The following is a 15,969-nucleotide window of genomic DNA, read 5'->3' as shown; positions in this document are numbered from 1 at the left end:
GCGTGGCCTGGACTTCATGGCTGGTTCTAAGGGACAGAATGAGGCATAGGGAAGGGTGTGTTTGTGAAAGGCCTCAAGCCTTGCGTCTGCCTCTGTCTGCGCTCCGTAAGCTCTCGCCCCTGACCCCGTCGTAAAGACACTCAGGCAGCCCTGCGGGGAGGCCTGTGTGGACCCCAGACCTCTGTCAAAACCGGCCCCCACTTGCCTGCCAGGAGCCAGCTGTCTGGCAATCAGACCCTCCAGCCCAGCCAGGCCTTCTGAGCACGGTGATCCTCGGCGTCCCACAGCTGTCTGGAACCTCACGAGACGCTGAGCCACGGCTTCCCTCTGGTCCAGTGGCTCTCTGAGCTCCAGCTCAGAGAGCTTAGGTTCGATCCCTGGTCAGAGGACTAGACCTTGCATGCCGCAACCAAGACCCAGCACAGCCAAATGTAAGAAACGAGAGAGAGAGAAAGAAACAAGAAAAGAAAAAGACTGAGCCAGAACCCAGCTCAACCGCTCCTGAATTCCTGGCCCATAGGAAAAGGCAACGGCACCCCACTCCAGTGCTCCTGCCTGGAAAATCCCACGGGCGGAGGAGCCTGGGGGGCTGCCGTCTATGGGATCACAGGGAGTCGGACACAACTGAAGTGACTTAGCAGCAGCAGCAGCAGGAAGGATGGCAGACAATGGATGTTTATTGTTGCCATTTTCAGCTACTTGGCTGCGGCGTAATTTGTTACATGGCGGTACATAACTGATACCTAGAACTATTGGTATTGGCTATCCACATTTAAATAAATGCACAGTGGCTCTCCGCAGAGCAGCACTGCCAGTTCTGGGTATCCGAGGAATACCCCAGATGAAAGCAAGACAGTGTATGGAGGGTATTCACTGCGGCAGGCATATCGAGTTGTGAGAAAGCAGAACCAAAGCGGAAGTGAGACAGGAGGGAAGGGGGCAGGGAAAAACCATGACAAGATGATACAGCCTTCAAGGATGTGACATTAACTGGTTAGAACCTAGCAGGCCCAAGCGGCAAAAGATGTGACTTCCAGTGGACCTTGGGTCTCATTGCACGCTTGTTACAATCCACTAGCTAACTGACACAGCCTCTGAGGCCAGGACAGTCCCCAGGTCAATCATAAAAGGCCAGAAGGTAGACAGTAGCCTAACTCCTGGAAATCCCTACCCTCTCACCAAGGAGGCCTAGTGTGCCACAGTCCATGGGGTGGCGAAGAATCGGACACAGCTGAGCGACTGAGCTGAACTGAGCTGAACCCCTTCCCCAGACGAGCTGAAATGACGCTCCCACTCAGCCACCGAAATCGGGCGGTGGAGTTACATCGCTAGACTCCGTCCAACTCTTTGCCACTCAGCACGCCAGGCTTCCCCGTCCTCCGTCATTTCCTGGAGCTTGCTCAAACTCAAGTCCATTGAGTGGGTGACGCCATCCAACCATCTTGTCCTCTGTCGTCCCCTTCCCTTCCCGCCTTCAGTCCTTCCCAGCATCAGGGTCTTTTCCAGTGACTCAGCTCTTTGCATCAGGTGGCCAAAGTATTGGAGCTTCAGCTTCAGCATCCGTCCTTCCGAGACTGTTCAGGGTTGATTTCCTTTAAGATGGACTGGTTGGATCTCCTTGCTGTCCAAGGGACTCTCAAGAGTCCTCTCCAACGCCGCGGTTCAAAAACATCAATTCTTCTGGGCTCAGCCTTCTTTATGGTCCAACTCTCACATCCACACATGACCACAGGAAACACCACAGCCTTGACTGGACGGACCAGCAAGGAGATGTCTCTGCTTTTCAATATGCTGTTTACGTTTGTCACCCAAACTGTGAAAACGAAACACCCCGCAACCCAGGGCCGCCTCACTTTCTGAGGGGGACGCATCCTGTCCGTGGAGCCCGTTTGTACGTAAACTCGCTTTCTCCCTCCTGTGGCTCACTCCTGGATTCTTGCCTGCGTGAGGCCGAGGCTCCTCACTTGGCAGCTGGTCCCAGGGACCCACCTGACTTCTGGGACATGACCATCCACTCACACTCCCTTCTCTGGCAACACGTGTCCATAAATAAACCGGTTAGGTACCTGACCTGAAGCAGGTAATTTAGAGGCTGTGATGTAGCAATGACTCTTTTTTTTTTTTTCCTTAAACCAAGTGACCAAGGATACAGCCCAGGCCCCAGCAGCGAAGGCACCAAGTCCCAACCGACGGGCCGCCAGGGAATTCCCAACAATAACGTCTCAACTTCACCAAATAGCCAAGTAACCCCATTTCCCAACTGTTCTCTACATGTCCTTTCTCGCTTAAGGTTGAAATTTATTGGCATCAAGGTTCAGACAAGGTCGTGGCATTGCAGACGGGTGGGGAGCCTCTGGCTGGTCTTCCCAGGTGGTGCTGGTGGGAAAGAATCCTCCTCCTACTGCAGAAGAGCTGTGGGTGGGGAAGCCCCCTGCAGAAGGACCTGGCAGCCCACTCCAGCGCTCTTGCCTGGAGAATCCCGTGGACGGAGGAGCCTGGGGGCTGCAGTCCACGGGGTCACAAAGAGCCGGATACGCCTGAGGCGACTTAGGATGGGGCACCTCTGAAGTGTACCTTTGTTTCTCTTTGGGTTCCCCTTCACTTGTGTTTTTCTTCTTCTTCTTTCTCTTCTTTGTTTTTAGATAAGAAGTAGATTTATTCGGATTCAGAGAGATGCACACTCCACAGAGTGCAGTCTGAGGGAGAGTGTGGCAGCCTGCATTTTTCTTCTTGTTGAGGAAACCGGATCCTTTGTTTTGTAAATCCCTACCTGGATTTGCAATTCGTAATGTGACAATCGCCGCTGGGTACACGAAGTGCTACCTGCTTGGGGAAAAAGGTAAAAAAAAAAACCCTGTAAAGATTATGTGATATACTCTGGGCATCGTCTGGACCACACTTTTCTGGGCTGTCAGATTTCCTTGCCCTTGAACTAGTTTACAACTCTGTACATTACAGACAATCACAGTGCAGAATAATTCTTGTCCTTAGACGTGCAAATTCTGCCAGGTGGGGGGGGGGGAGTCTCTGTCACTCGCCAGGGGAGAGGTCAGTCTTGTCTATATTTGCATATTCATTTTGAAACGGAGCAGCAGCCTGTGGTGCTTGCTCCCCCCACCAACCACACTGCACGTCCTACACCAGCCTTTTGTCTGTAGAGAACCTTAGTCAAGGGGTAAGTTTAATCAGATAAATGAGAAAAGCAGAAACAAAGGAGAACGGTCGGAAGAGACCAAGTGATAATAACGTGGTCATTGAGCAGAGTCAGGGACCTCTAGCTCTTTCTCACGGACTGTAGATAGTATTCTGAGCCACATCCTGTGAGCTGTTAGCTACTAAAACCCCAGGTGGAAGAAATTAACTCCATGATGACCAGACTGTACCCATGGCCCAAGCTGCCACAGTTCTGAGAAGTGTCTCAAAGAAGCGGGAACAAACTGAGCCTGGAACTGAAGATTAACCGGACTTGAAACAATCAAGATGATGCCGGCCAGACCACCCGGTGTCCAGTCTGGAGATGACTGTCAGAGCTGACCCTGCTGCTTCCTGCCTGTGGTCCCGCACGCACCCCTACACTCGTGTCTACAGAAGCTCTTGCCCCAGAGGTTCGCCGGGGGGTGGGATGGGGGCTGGGGAGTCTGCCTTTGGACAGGTGTCTCCACCCTCCCCTGCCAGTTGCCAGCATTTAAAGTAAAGCACAGTTTCCTCTCCATCAGCATGGCCTGCTTATTGGCTTTTGAGCAGTGAGCAGCTGGACCCACACACACCACCACTAACAATTCCAATACTCCTGAATATTAAAAAGCTGCTAAGAAGTTACAGTGTTAGACTTTATTTTTGGGGGCTCCAAAATCACTTCAGATGGTGACTGCAGCCTTGAAATTAAAAGATGCTTACTCCTTGGAAGAAAAGTTATGACCAACCTAGATAGCATATTGAAAAGCAGGGACATTACTTTGCCGACTAAGGTCCGTCTAGTCAAGGCTATGGTTTTTCCTGTGGTCTTGTATGGATGTGAGAGTTGGACGGTGAAGAAGGCTGAGCGCCGAAGAATTGATGCTTTTGCACTGTGGTGTTGGAGAAGACTCCTGAGAGTCCCTTGGACTGCAAGAAGATCCAACCAGTCCATTCTGAAGGAGAACAGCCCTGGGTGTTCTTTGGAAGGAATGATGCTAAAGCTGAAACTCCAGTACTTTGGCCACCTCATGGGAAGAGTTGACTCATTGGAAAAGACTCTGATGCTGGGAGGGATTGGGGGCAGGAGGAGAAGGGGACGACCGAGGATGAGATGGCTGGATGGCATCACGGACTTTATGGACTTGAGTCTGAGTGAACTCCGGGAGCTGGTGATGGAGAGCCTGAGCTACTCCATCTTGAAAAAGAATCCCATTTTTGCAAGGGTTCCGGGCAAACAGACTTAGGCTTTGGATGTTGCCTAAGCTTGCCCCGCTATGCACGAGCCAATCAGCCCTTAGGATGAACCTCCTGACTTTAAGTTCAAGGATTCGTGATTTACCTTGGAAGTGATGATTTACCTTCGTGATTTACCTTGGAAGTGATGATTTACCTTTGTGAAATAGTGATTCACCATGTAAGTGAAAAAAAAACCAATCAGAGATCCACACACAACCCTATAGAAGAGGGAACCAATCAGTCGTCCTTCAGCCTGAACACCCCTTTTTGTTACCCTTTCACCTGAATATTCCCTATATAAGCAGTGTAACCCCAAACTTGGGCTCCCTCCCTATAGCCACTGTGTCGGTGCCGGTGGGAGCCCCAGCTCGAGCTTGGTAATAAAAACTCTCTTGCTTTTGCATCGGATACCGGCTCCCTGGTGGTCACTGGGAGATTTCACGACTTGGGCATAACAGTGATGGACAGGGAGGCCTGTCGTGCAGCGATTCATGGAGTCGCAAAGAGTCGGACACGACTGAGCGACTGAACTGAGCTGAGCTGAAGAAGTTACCAGCTTTCTCACCAATGAGTTAATGAGAGTTGTGATTTTTCCTTTTCAAAAAAATGTTTTAAATTAATGTAAAAAATGAAAAAAATTAATTACTGTGTTTTTGGCTGGATCTTCACTGCTGAGCGCAGGCCTTCTCCAGCTGCGGCACATGGCCTCCAGATCGCGTGGGCTCAGTAGTTGTGGCGCCTGGGTTTAATTGCCCTGTGGCATGGGGGGGATCTTAGTTCCCTGACCAGGGATCGAACCCACGTCGCCCGCATTGAAACTGGATCCTTAGCCACTGGACCACCGGGGAAGCCCCTGAAACCACCTTCTTTCACCGAGATCACACACCTGCACTCAGGATGTAGTGAAGCCCAAGTTACTTATGTGTCGTCACAGAAAGAATTCAGTGAAAGACAGAGTGATAGGTGAGAAGCGGCTTTATTCATAGAGAAACAGTCCGTGGAAAGCGTGCAGGCCATCTCAGAAGGCGAGTCTCCTGCATTGATGGGTGGACTCTACCACTGAGCCAGCAAGGAAGCCAAAAAAAAAGTGACTGTACTCCAATAAAAAATAAAGTTTCTACTGTGTTGCTTTTAGAAGCAACAACTACCCGCCCCCTCCACACTCATAAATGATTGCAGGCTCGAAGACAAACACAGAAAAGGGGTTACATCTGGCAAGTGCTGGCGTGGAAGTGAGACAGGAGAGAAGGGCGCAGGGCACAACCTTTAAAAGAACAGCATAGCCCTTGAGGACAGGACAAAAACTCGTTAGAATTGCCAACGTCCACAAAGGTGGAAGGTTTGACTTCCAGTGGACCTGGAGCCTCATCACACATCCATTGTAATATAATAGTGTCTGAACGTGTGCTCACAGGTGCTGTGATTGTTCTGAGGCTGACAGTTCAGTTCAGTTAAGCCGCTCAGTCATGTCCGACTCTTTGTGATCCTATGAACTGCAGCACACCAGGCTTCCCTGTCCATCACCAACTCCTGGAAGTTCCTCGAACTCATGTCCATTGAGTCTGTGATGCCATTCAATCATCCCATCCTCTGTCGTCCCCTTCTCCTCCTCCTCCTGAGGCTGACATCTAAGCCCCAAAAGTGGGTGGTGGCCTGGTTCCTGGAAATCCCCACCCAATCTCCAAAATAGTTGGAATAACCCTCTCATTCATTAGTCTATGAAATTACCCAGCCCTTAAGAACTAACCACCACGTATTTTGGGACTGCTCCCGCCCTTCGAGAGAAACTGTATTTTGTCTATGGAAAGTGTTTCTAAATAAATCCACTTCTTACCTGTCACTTTGCCTCTCGCTGAATCCCTCCTGCCCAGAGACGTGAAGAACCTCAGCTTCATTAAGTCCTGAGACCCGGTGTGCCATTCCAATTAAAAGACAGTGGGTTCGAGTCTCAGTCTGGATTTTGGCCGGGTCCAGCCCCCTATCCGAGGTGTGCGGTTTCAGGAGGGGCAGGTCAGCACCTTCCAGGATTGAGCACCAGAGTGAGGAGGGGGACCAGAGGGGGTCCCCGTGCAAAGCTGGAAGGGGAGGGCCAGAGCCCCCAGGAGGGTGTGCAAGGCTTTCTAGCGGGAAGCTTCCAGCTCCTGCCTCCCGCAGGGCCCAGCATGGTCTCCACCAAACGTGTGGCTGTGACAGGGTCCAGCTATGGCAAGGTGGTCTCAGGAACCAGCAGAGTCGAGTCTGGCCCAGCACCTCGGTGGCTTGGGAAAGGATCCTGCCTCCAGTCAGCTTCAGCTTCCTTTGCCATTCCTCCCCTAGAGTCCATTCAGGACCTGCCTCCCTGCGTCTCCCCCTCTCCCTGAGGCCAGGAGGTCTGGGGCCATCTCTGCCTCTCTTTCCCTAGTCACCATCCAGACTCTAACCAAGTTGTTATCACCTCTGGACCTCAGATAAAGGGATGAGTGAAAATAGAAGTCTGGAGCAAACACCAAAGGGGATAGCACTTAAGTTTATCTTGATGATAAATTCTTGACAATGTTCTGAGCCTCTTTGTCACAAGGAGCGACAGTAAGGACAGGAAAAAAAATCACTGAATTGGAGACACACACATACATAAGTGAACGTGAAGTCGCTCAGTCGTGTCCGACTCTTTGAGACCCCGTGGACTGTAACCCGCCAGGCTCCTCTGTCCCTGGGATTCTCCAGGCAAGAATACTGCAGTGGGTTGCCATTTCCTTCTCCACAATATACATAACCAATATTTAATTCATGAATCACTTGGTTTATTGAACACAATTAGCACACAAGGGTTAGTTGAAGCATACTTTAAAAGAGTGAGCTCTATGATGAGTGTATTAGATCTCAGTTTTACTAAATGTGCAGGAGGGACAGAGACAGGGCAATGAACCATTCCAGTCAGCCTGAGGGTGGCCAAGACATGGGCTTTGGGAGCTAAAACTGGGAAGTCCTAGGCAAACCAGCACAAGCTGATCACCACGGGGACGGAATTTTTTTGTTGACCTGGACACTTGTGGGATCCTAGTTCCCCACCAGCAGTCAAACCTGCGCCCTGTCAAGTGAAAGCTTAGAGTCCCAACAGCTGGCCTGGCAGCGAATTCCCAGGACAGAATTTTTTTAAATTATCTTTGAAAGAATGAGAGCAAAAACGTTTGAAGATGTGACCATCTGTCATCACTGCAGGCAATGAAACCTGAGGACCAGAGGGGCCCCTCTGTGGAAACTGCTCACTGCCTCCTCTCGCAGTCCCGTCCGTACTCCTGCCTGGGGCTCAGGGACACAGAGTGGGCACAGCCCGTCCTGGGCCTGGCGCTTAGTAGGCATCGGCAGGTGTCAGTTCAGGTTTTCCATGAGGCCCATCTCGGTGACTGTACATTCATTCAGTAGCCTTTGTGGACCACTTGGGCTCAGGATTCTTATCACCTGCCTTCCCTCCCCAGGGACGCAGACAAAGCCCCACAGGATCAATCCGGCAGAGATTTCAGCCTCCTGAGGGAATCCTCAGGCTTCACCCCCCCCCCCCCCCCCGGGTCCATTCCCGCCTGCTCCAGCTCCCCCTGCCTCCGCCCCTCGGCACGGTCGTGTGCCTTTCGTGAGCATCTGGACTACGCTCTCCACGGACAGGGCTGTGGGGCCAGACGGGACAGCCTGTGCGGAAAAATGAGCAGTGTGGTTTGGGCTCCTCACATTCCCAAGCCCTAGAAAACAGAGCCATTGGTGGGAAATGAAATTCCAAAAGTCTCCCGGAGAGAACCAGCGTGTGTGGTTCTTGGGATGCGGCCGCGGGAAGGGCCGAGCAGGTGCTGAAGTCTTTGATAAACAGTGTCTCCAAGGCGTCCGCTCAGATAGCGTCACGGGACCTGCGCGCAGCAGGGCCACGGGCCGGGCCGGCGAGCCGGCGCGCGGCGGGCCGTGGGGCGCCCGGGACTCCATTTCCCACCAGCGCGCGCGCGCCCGTTTCCCACAATCCCCGCTCCTCTTCCGGCGCGGCCGGGGCGCCGCCGACGGCTTCCGGGTTGGGCCTGGCTCCGCGACCGAGGCGGCGGCGGCGGCGGCGCGGGGCGCGGGCGGTGGCAGCGGGGCGGCGGCATGGACGTTTCGGGGCAGGAGACCGACTGGCGGAGCGCCGCCTTCCGGCAGAAGCTGGTCAGCCAAATGTGAGCAGGGCCGGGGCGGCGCGCGACCCCCGCCTTCCCCGCAGCCCCCTCCTCGGCTCTCCTCGCGGCGGCGGCGGCGGCGCGGCCGGGCGGCGGCGGGGCCCGGGGCGCGGCCCTCGCCGCCCACCCCCCGGCGCCTCTGGGCCGCGGCCTCGCCTCCCCGGGCCGAGCTCTTGCCGCTCGAGCCCCGGCTTCTGAGTCATCGTCCTGCGCCTTCGCGCTCGTCCTCCGTGTGCTCCGGCGGCGGCGGCCTTTCCCCGCTCTGCGCCCCACCGCGGACGCGGGAGCCCGGTGCCTCCCGTGGCGGCGTCCGCAGCGCTGGGCGCCGCGCGGCTCCTCCTCGGAGACGCGCCTGCGGGCGGGCGGGAGGGGCGGCGGGGTCGGGAGTCTCGGGGGCGCCCCTCCCCGCCGCGGGCTTCGCCGGAGGGTGACAGGAAGCGGCGGTCGGGAAGCGCCCTTGGGTCGGGAGTGGGCGTGAAGAGCTGGGGTTGTTAGCCGCCTCCCCGGCCTCAGCTGCCGACCGCTCGAGGCTAGGGGCTGCCTGGCGCTAGGGGACTCGGCGCGCCGAGCTCCCGCTTCTCCGCACTGGCCGCTTGCGGCTTTACTGCCTTCTGCTAGGGCTTGCGGGGCCGGCGGGGCTCAGCCCCTGCCCGCGGGGGCCGCGCCGCCGCCTCGAGGCGCAGTTACAGCGCCGGCTTTCTCCCACCGGAATTGACAGTTCGCTTGAGCAGGCCAGAAGCAGCCTCGGGGAGTAGGCGACGCAGAAATCGAGCCCCAGAAAGACGAGTGGGAGTGGGAAGGGCCGTCACCGCAGCTGAGGCTTGGAGAGAGTGAGCCCCCACCGCGCAGCGGGGTGGCCCTCGTGCTAGGCTGAGTCGTGGGATTTCAGGAGACGGTCATGCAGCGAGGGCGAGCGGGGGCGGCCAGTTAGTGGTGGAAGTGCAGCGCTGGGGAGGTGAGCCTCTGTTTGGCACAGGGCTTGCCTGGACGTGCTGAGATGCCAGAGTTGGGAAGATCCCTCGATTTCCCCACCCTCCCACCCCAGGCGGATCAAGAACAGAGGAGAGAGGCCAGGAAGGCCATTCGGAGAGTTTTGAGCTCTTGGGGGTCTGGGGACCTGTCGTTTATCATGCCTGAATTCCCCCCTGCTAGAGCCTTGTCTTTCTCATCGCTCCATAAAATCGCTGAGGAGTGACCTAGTCAGGCAAGCGCTTATAAAGGCCTGCATGAGACAGTGCTGGAAACTGAAAGAGGAAGACGATCCCAGGGAAAGAGGAGAGCGAGTGCAGTGGATGGTGCTTGCTGACTAACTGGATGGAGGGGGCGGGGTGCAACCGTGTGGAAGGAAGGAAGTGGGGGAAGGCAGGGAAGCCGGCAGTCCGGGGCAGGCAGCGGGGACTGGAGAGCTCAGCGGGGCCTGCAGTGGAGTTGGCTGGGACGCTTCTGCCCTTGTTGCAGACTCAGTGCAGCCTTGAGGCTTGGTCCACTTCTGGGCTCCTGTAAGAGAGGCCCCCAGGTCAGAGATTTCTCTTGGAGGAAGCCTGGAGTTTAAAGACGGAAGGAAAGAATTGTCCCCGAAGGAAGTGGGGCAGGTAGGGGAGTGTCTGAGGGCCGGGGGCACTAGAGAGGACAGACTTAGTACTTCTTGATCCAGCCTTCTGCTTCCAGAGCACCTGGGCCCTTTTTTTTTTTTTTTTTGCTAGATTGGTGCTTAGATATTACTTTTCTGTTGCTGCCTACGATTCGTTTGGTTTAAAACAACCGAGGTGTTTTATTACCCAGCAGTTTCTGTAGCTCAGAGGCCTCAGTGGGCTCAGCTGAGTCTTCTCCCCAGGGTCTCCCAGGGTTGAAATCAAGATGTTGGCAGGTGCTTTTCCTCCTGGAGGCTCTGGGGTGGAATTTGCTTTCAGGCTAGTTCAGGTTGTTGACAGTTCAGCTCCACACAGCTGGAGGCCTGAGGCGAAATCGGTCCTCACCGGCTGTTAGCCTTGCCAGGGTCAGTCTGTCTTTGTTCCCCGGGGCTGGCTCCATTCCCTCCCACACCCACATGCCCAGCTCCAGCAAGGGTGGGCTCTTCTGCCTCATCCAGAAAAAAATAATTCTCTGCTAGTGGCTCAGAGTAGATTGAGCTTGCCAGGATAATCCGGGATGTTGTCCCCAGTTTGAAGTCAATGCCTTGATTAGATCTGGAGAGGCCCTTCTGCCTCTCCTGTGGGTGTGTTCAGGGCTAGGGCCTGGGCACAGTGGGGAGTCCAGGATGAGCAGTTTCGGGAGCTGTCTGCCTCACTCGTGTGGGCGTTCTCAGTTCTCAGAGCTTCTGTTTTCTCTCCAGGTTTCACTTTGAAAGCTGGGATTCTCGGTGCCTTGATTTACGGTGCTCACAGAGTTACAAAAGAAAGGTCAGGGCACCTGGCATGCTGTCACTCCTGACTCTCCCCAGTGTTCATGCTGGTGCTTAAAGCTGGCTGTCTTGGGAAATGGTTTGTTGGTTTTTTTTTTTTTTTTGGTCCCTGCCACAGAGCATGCAGGATCTTAGTTCCCCAACCAGGGACTGAGCCTGTGCTCCCTGCAGTGGGAACCCGGAGTCTTAGCACCTGGACCTCCAGGGTGGCCCCTTGGGAAATGTTTTGAGCCGAAGTAATCTATAGTTGAATGAGGAAAACCAAGTGGAGAACTGGGCTGTCGCAAAGGGAGGGGAGCATCTCAGAGCGGCGCCCTGCCCTCACCCAGCTCCGAGTTGCTCTGGAGAGAACGTGCTTGGAGCATGGGCTGAAGCAGCTCCCGACTCCACTGTGGGAGGCGGTGTTAGCGGGGCTTGTCCGGAGGCCCTGCAGGGATGCCAGGGCAGCCTCTCCTTAGCCTCCCGACTCCCGACTTCTGCCTCCCCTCGCTCCCCACTGCCCTGCTGACAACTCCTCAGTGACTGTCCTCAGCGTCCGGACGGGGCTCCGGATGGCCTGGCGCGGCCTCGCCACCTCTCTTGAACCCCCGCCCTTGTCCAGCCTCTCTGGTCTTCCAGCTTCTTGCACATTCCAAGTTCCTTCTTTGTTCTTTCCCTTTAAGCAGTGTGTACTCCACGAAGGGTAGACTGCCCCCGCCTGCCCCCCCCTGCATTCCTGACTAGCGCCTTCTCTTTATTGATAGGCTGCTTAAATATCAGATTCTCCAGGCCCTGCCCGCCCCGCCCAGAGTGGGTCACCCCCTGTAATACATTCACCCCTGGCCTTCGAGCTTCCCGGAGGACTCTAATCCTGTGAAAATGACACCTGGCGTGTGAAACGCTTGCTGAAGCGCGCAGGAGCAGGCGGCGTCCTGGGGGCTGTGTGGGCCTGTCTCAGCCGCTGGCCCGGGCGACCGGCTCCAGCACGCACTCTGAAGCTTGGGAGCCCGTGCTTTGTCCACGTGTTAGCTGAGTGACCTCGGGCACATCACCTTTCTGGCCATCCCCTCTTGAAGGCAGGAGTCCAGTCGGTCTCACGGGGCTGGTGGGAGGGGAGTGGAGGGCTGGGGGCTCGCGGTGATGTCTCCCCTGCTGCCCCCACCCAGGCCCTGGCAGGAGGCGGGGCCAGGGAAGGTGGTGAGGAGCCCCACGCCGCTCACAGCAGCCCCTGGGGAGCGTAGCTGCCAAACCCTCGGTGGCTCAGATGAGCTCTTTGTGGAACCCCTGCTTTCCCAGACCGCAAGAGCAGCCCCCCAGGGCCCCCCAGCTGGCCTCTGTGGGCCTTAGACCCGCCTCCTGGGGTCGTTGGGTGAGTGTTGCGCACGCGTGTCCGATCTGTCGGCTTCTGGAGAACAAGCTTGTGCGAGAAGTGAGCAGCACTGTGAACGCGAGAAAGGGCTGCCTTGAGCGTCTCCAGAGACTCGTCTTGAGTTTTGTATTGATAGCTCCACCCTTGAGTACAGCAGGATGCACCTTCAGGTGTGGAGTGAATGGACGTCCGCTGGGCTGACAGATCCCAAGGGGTGGGAGACGGCTGGGGGAGGGCAGCCCTGGTCAGGGCTGCAGTGGGGGGCCAGGGAGGGCGTGCGGAGGGGAGTCGCGGGTGGGGGGCAGCAACAGGTCAGCCCCCTCTTCTGCCGCAGCCCCCAAGGGACGTGGGAGATCCAGGTCTGCAACCTAGGAGATGCGGAGGTTTCAGCCCAGACCGGAAGGAGCATGCCAAGCGCTGTTACCCAGAGGCAAACGAAACAGGCACAGAAGCCGAGGAGAGCACCAGACCGCACTCGCAAGAGTCTGGAGAGGCCTTCAGAGGGAGGGGAGCCTCCTGGAGCTTGGGCGCCTGCAGCCTGCCTGTGGCTTGTGGCCCCTCCCTCGGGCAGAAACCGCTGAGTCTTGGCCGATGCTTTTCCTGGCTTGGCCCGCAGGCCACAGCAGCCCTGGGCCTCCGTGGTGTGACTCTGGCCTTGTTCTCCAGCGCGGAGGCTGCTGAGACCGTCACTTTCTTCCTCGCCAGGTGCCGTCCACGTGGCTGGGCTGGTGTCTGGGCTCAGCCCACCACGAAAACGTCTAGGGGCCCTGTCTGGTCACCGTAAGTCCCAGTGAGACAGCCAGAACGTGACTAGGGGGATGCTGACTTCAGGGTCCTGAGCTTGGCTCTGTTCCCCTAGACCGGGAGTGAGAGTGGCCTGAGGGCACAGGAGCCCTCCATCACCCAGGAGTTCCTCAACGGCAGCTGAAATGTGGGGGCGTGCTCTGTGCCCTGCTGCGGGAGCTGGCCTGTTGGCTCAGCCACCGCCTCGAGGCACACTGCCTTTCCCTCCGAAAGGGTGGCCACGCCTCTGGGGACACTGAGGGTGGAGGTTAGCCCAAGCCAGATAATGCCGAGCGCGCTTCGGTGGGGCCACTGCCAGGGGGCTTCCTGTTGGCAGCTTTAGCCACTCCCCTTGGGCCACTGGGTCCCGCAGGGTGGCTGACACAGCACCGCCAGCCCCGCTGACCTCTGGCCTCACGGGCTGCAGCTCTTCACGCCGCTTCCTGGCTGGAAATGGTCTAGCTGTTGGTGCCATTCCTGACTCGGTGGCCGTGGCTGGTCCAGGACCCTGAGTGGGCATTCTAGGGTGAGGAGGACTGTGACCACTTCGTGAAGGGCAAGGGCTACTTGCCCTAGAAGAGTATCCCTGAGGGCAGTGATGTCGGTTATGAACCTAAAGGTCAGTTTTTAAAGAAATTCTGATGGCTTTTTAAAAATTCAAAATGGGTCATAGAACCGAGTGGTGTAAAGACCCCGCCACACCTGTGTGTTGGGCACTCGGCTTCAAGTTGTCAGCTCTCGCCTCAAGGACTCCACCCTCTGTCCCCAGTCACTCTGACACCCAGAATGTTTGGGTGGCAGCTGGTGGACTCAGCTCTGTGCTGGGATTCCTCCTCCAGAGTCTGTGCCGGCTGGCCCAGACCCTCAGGGGCGCCCAGCTCTGGGCCTGGCTGGCCTGCCTCCTGCTTGCTTCCCTGGCTCAGCACCAGGCCCCGAGCCCCGAGCCCTCCCAGCACACGCGGTCGGCCGCTGCCCCACCCCGGCGCTCTGGCCGCCTCGTCCACTTTGCACCTGGATTGTTGGAGTGCTTGCCGCCCCCTGGTCTGGGCCCTCTAGACAGGAACGTCACGAGCGTTCTCGAGTCACGGTTGCTTCCTGCCTCTCCAGGGATGACCGTGGGTCACCCTGATGGGTGCTCGTCTCAGAGTCTGAGAAAGGCACAGCACCACGCATGCGGGATGCAGGCAAGCTGGCGTCCCCAGGAGCCATGGATGTCAGGTGCAGGCTGCACTTGAGTCGTTAGCTTTGGCTGGTTGTCTGGGTGATGTTAGTTTCTCTGTGATCTGTAGTGCACGTGGGTACTGTGCAGTTTAATAGTCACCGTGTACTTGTGTGCAATCAGAAATCTTTGGAAGGAGAGGTAGACCCTGTGTGCAGGGCGGAGGAGGAGGGCCGCGGTCTCCTCCAGCGGCTGTGAGCTGGCGAGTCGCCCCGTGCCCCGAGTCAGGGTGGGCAGCCTCCTCCGCCTGGCCCGGTGCCGGCACGGCCGCCTTCAGGCGGTTCTGCCCTCCCCACCCCTGCTGAGAGGCTTCTGCTTTCCATCTGAAGCTGCCTGTCCGGGTTCCCTCCCCGCCTCTGCCCCCATGCAGTGGGAGGGCCACCGCCAGACTCCGCTGCCCCCTGCCTCCGGCTAGTCGTTTCTCCTCTCCCCTGCCGGGGGTCTGGCATCATCCCCACTCCTGACCCCTGACAGTTCCGCCCCCCGTGGTCCTGCTTCCTCCTGAGTTTGTTGGATTCTGGGATGCATCCTGGCGTGAACGGAACAGGTGAACTCTCTTTCGCGGTTTTGACACTCGTGGTTACTTACTTTGCTTCGCCAGCAGTGTTAGAAGTTTGTGGGGAGGAGGACCTGGTCACATCTCTGCGTCGTGCGCACCCGTAGGTGCCTCATCTCAGGTGAGGGACGTCGGGCGGCTGCAGGGAGGGGTGTGGAGAGCAGTGTGGAGCCGTGCAGACGAGGGAGTCCAGGCTGTTCTGGATGGTTCTGCTCAGCAGATAAGCAAAGGAGCACCTGGTCCCGGAGACGGGAGAGGGGAGTTAGCAGCCCAGGTGTGATTACCTCGAAACCACAATCCAGAGGGCAGGGGGCGCGCCCTCCACTTTCGTAAGAAGCTCTGCCCTTGAGGACACCCAGTGGTCTCTTGTTTGGCCCTGTCACTGCCGAGGGTGCGGTTCCACCCCTGGTGCGGGGGTCCCTCAAGCTGTGGGGTGTTGCCAAAGGCAAACAAAAGGAGGCGTGCCTTGTAACCCAGGCGGGGCCTGTTAATAACGGCCTCTGCCTGAATGAGTTGCGTATCCAGGTGCAGCGACCTGCTTGGCACCGTGAGTGCTTGGAGAGGACGCTTGAATTTGTCGTTTTTGAGGCTGTTTGTGACGGCAGAGCGCTCGGGCGCGTCCTCTTCCCGCTCTCCAGTCCTCCCTGGGCTCTGCTCCGACTTGGTGGTGAGCAGCGGGTGCTCCTCCTGACCTGGGGACCAGGGGAAGGACCAGGGCGGGGTGTGACCCGGTGGCCTCTGCTCAGCCCCTCGGCATCCAGGCCGGGCGGGGCAGGCAGGGGCAGAAGGCGCTGCCCGGGCACCTGCTCTCCGAAGACTGTCCAGGCTTTGGGGCTGGGGCAGTGCCCGCCTCATCCCCGCTGACCCTGTCCTCTCCCTTTCCAGCATCCTTTCTGTCCTCCTCAGAGGTGCGGTGTGAGGGAGTGATCTGGCCGCCGGGTGTGGAGAGAAGGCCCTGTGGGCCACCGGGGGCCCTTCCAGCCATCGGGTGCTGAGGGTCACCCCAGGGAGCACTTGGGGACCCCTGCCCAGGGCTGAGGTCAGTTTGGGCGCTAAAGCTGAGGGTGGGGCTGGGGC

The 15,969-nt window shown here is 57.2% G+C and overlaps 1 protein-coding gene across 4 annotated transcripts in view; it reads left to right on the top strand.

Moving 5' to 3' along the window:
* The first annotated feature begins 8,417 nt into the window (after positions 1-8,417).
* MED15 (mediator complex subunit 15) overlaps positions 8,418-15,969 on the top strand; it is a 41,684-nt gene continuing 34,132 nt past the window's right edge. The window contains exon 1 of one of the 4 annotated variants that reach the window (XM_069557994.1): positions 8,418-8,585. In XM_069557994.1, the coding sequence (XP_069414095.1) occupies positions 8,518-8,585 (68 nt within the window). In that variant the 5' untranslated portion in view covers positions 8,418-8,517. Of the gene's footprint in view, positions 8,586-12,969; positions 13,115-15,969 lie in introns of those variants that run through there. The other 3 variants (XM_069557995.1, XM_069557998.1, XM_069557997.1) reach the window with 3 other exon arrangements.

This window comes from Ovis canadensis, chromosome 17 (genome assembly GCF_042477335.2).
Source record: "Ovis canadensis isolate MfBH-ARS-UI-01 breed Bighorn chromosome 17, ARS-UI_OviCan_v2, whole genome shotgun sequence".
NCBI classification, from domain to species: Eukaryota; Metazoa; Chordata; class Mammalia; order Artiodactyla; family Bovidae; genus Ovis; species Ovis canadensis.
This window is presented reverse-complemented; position numbering and strand designations above follow the sequence as displayed.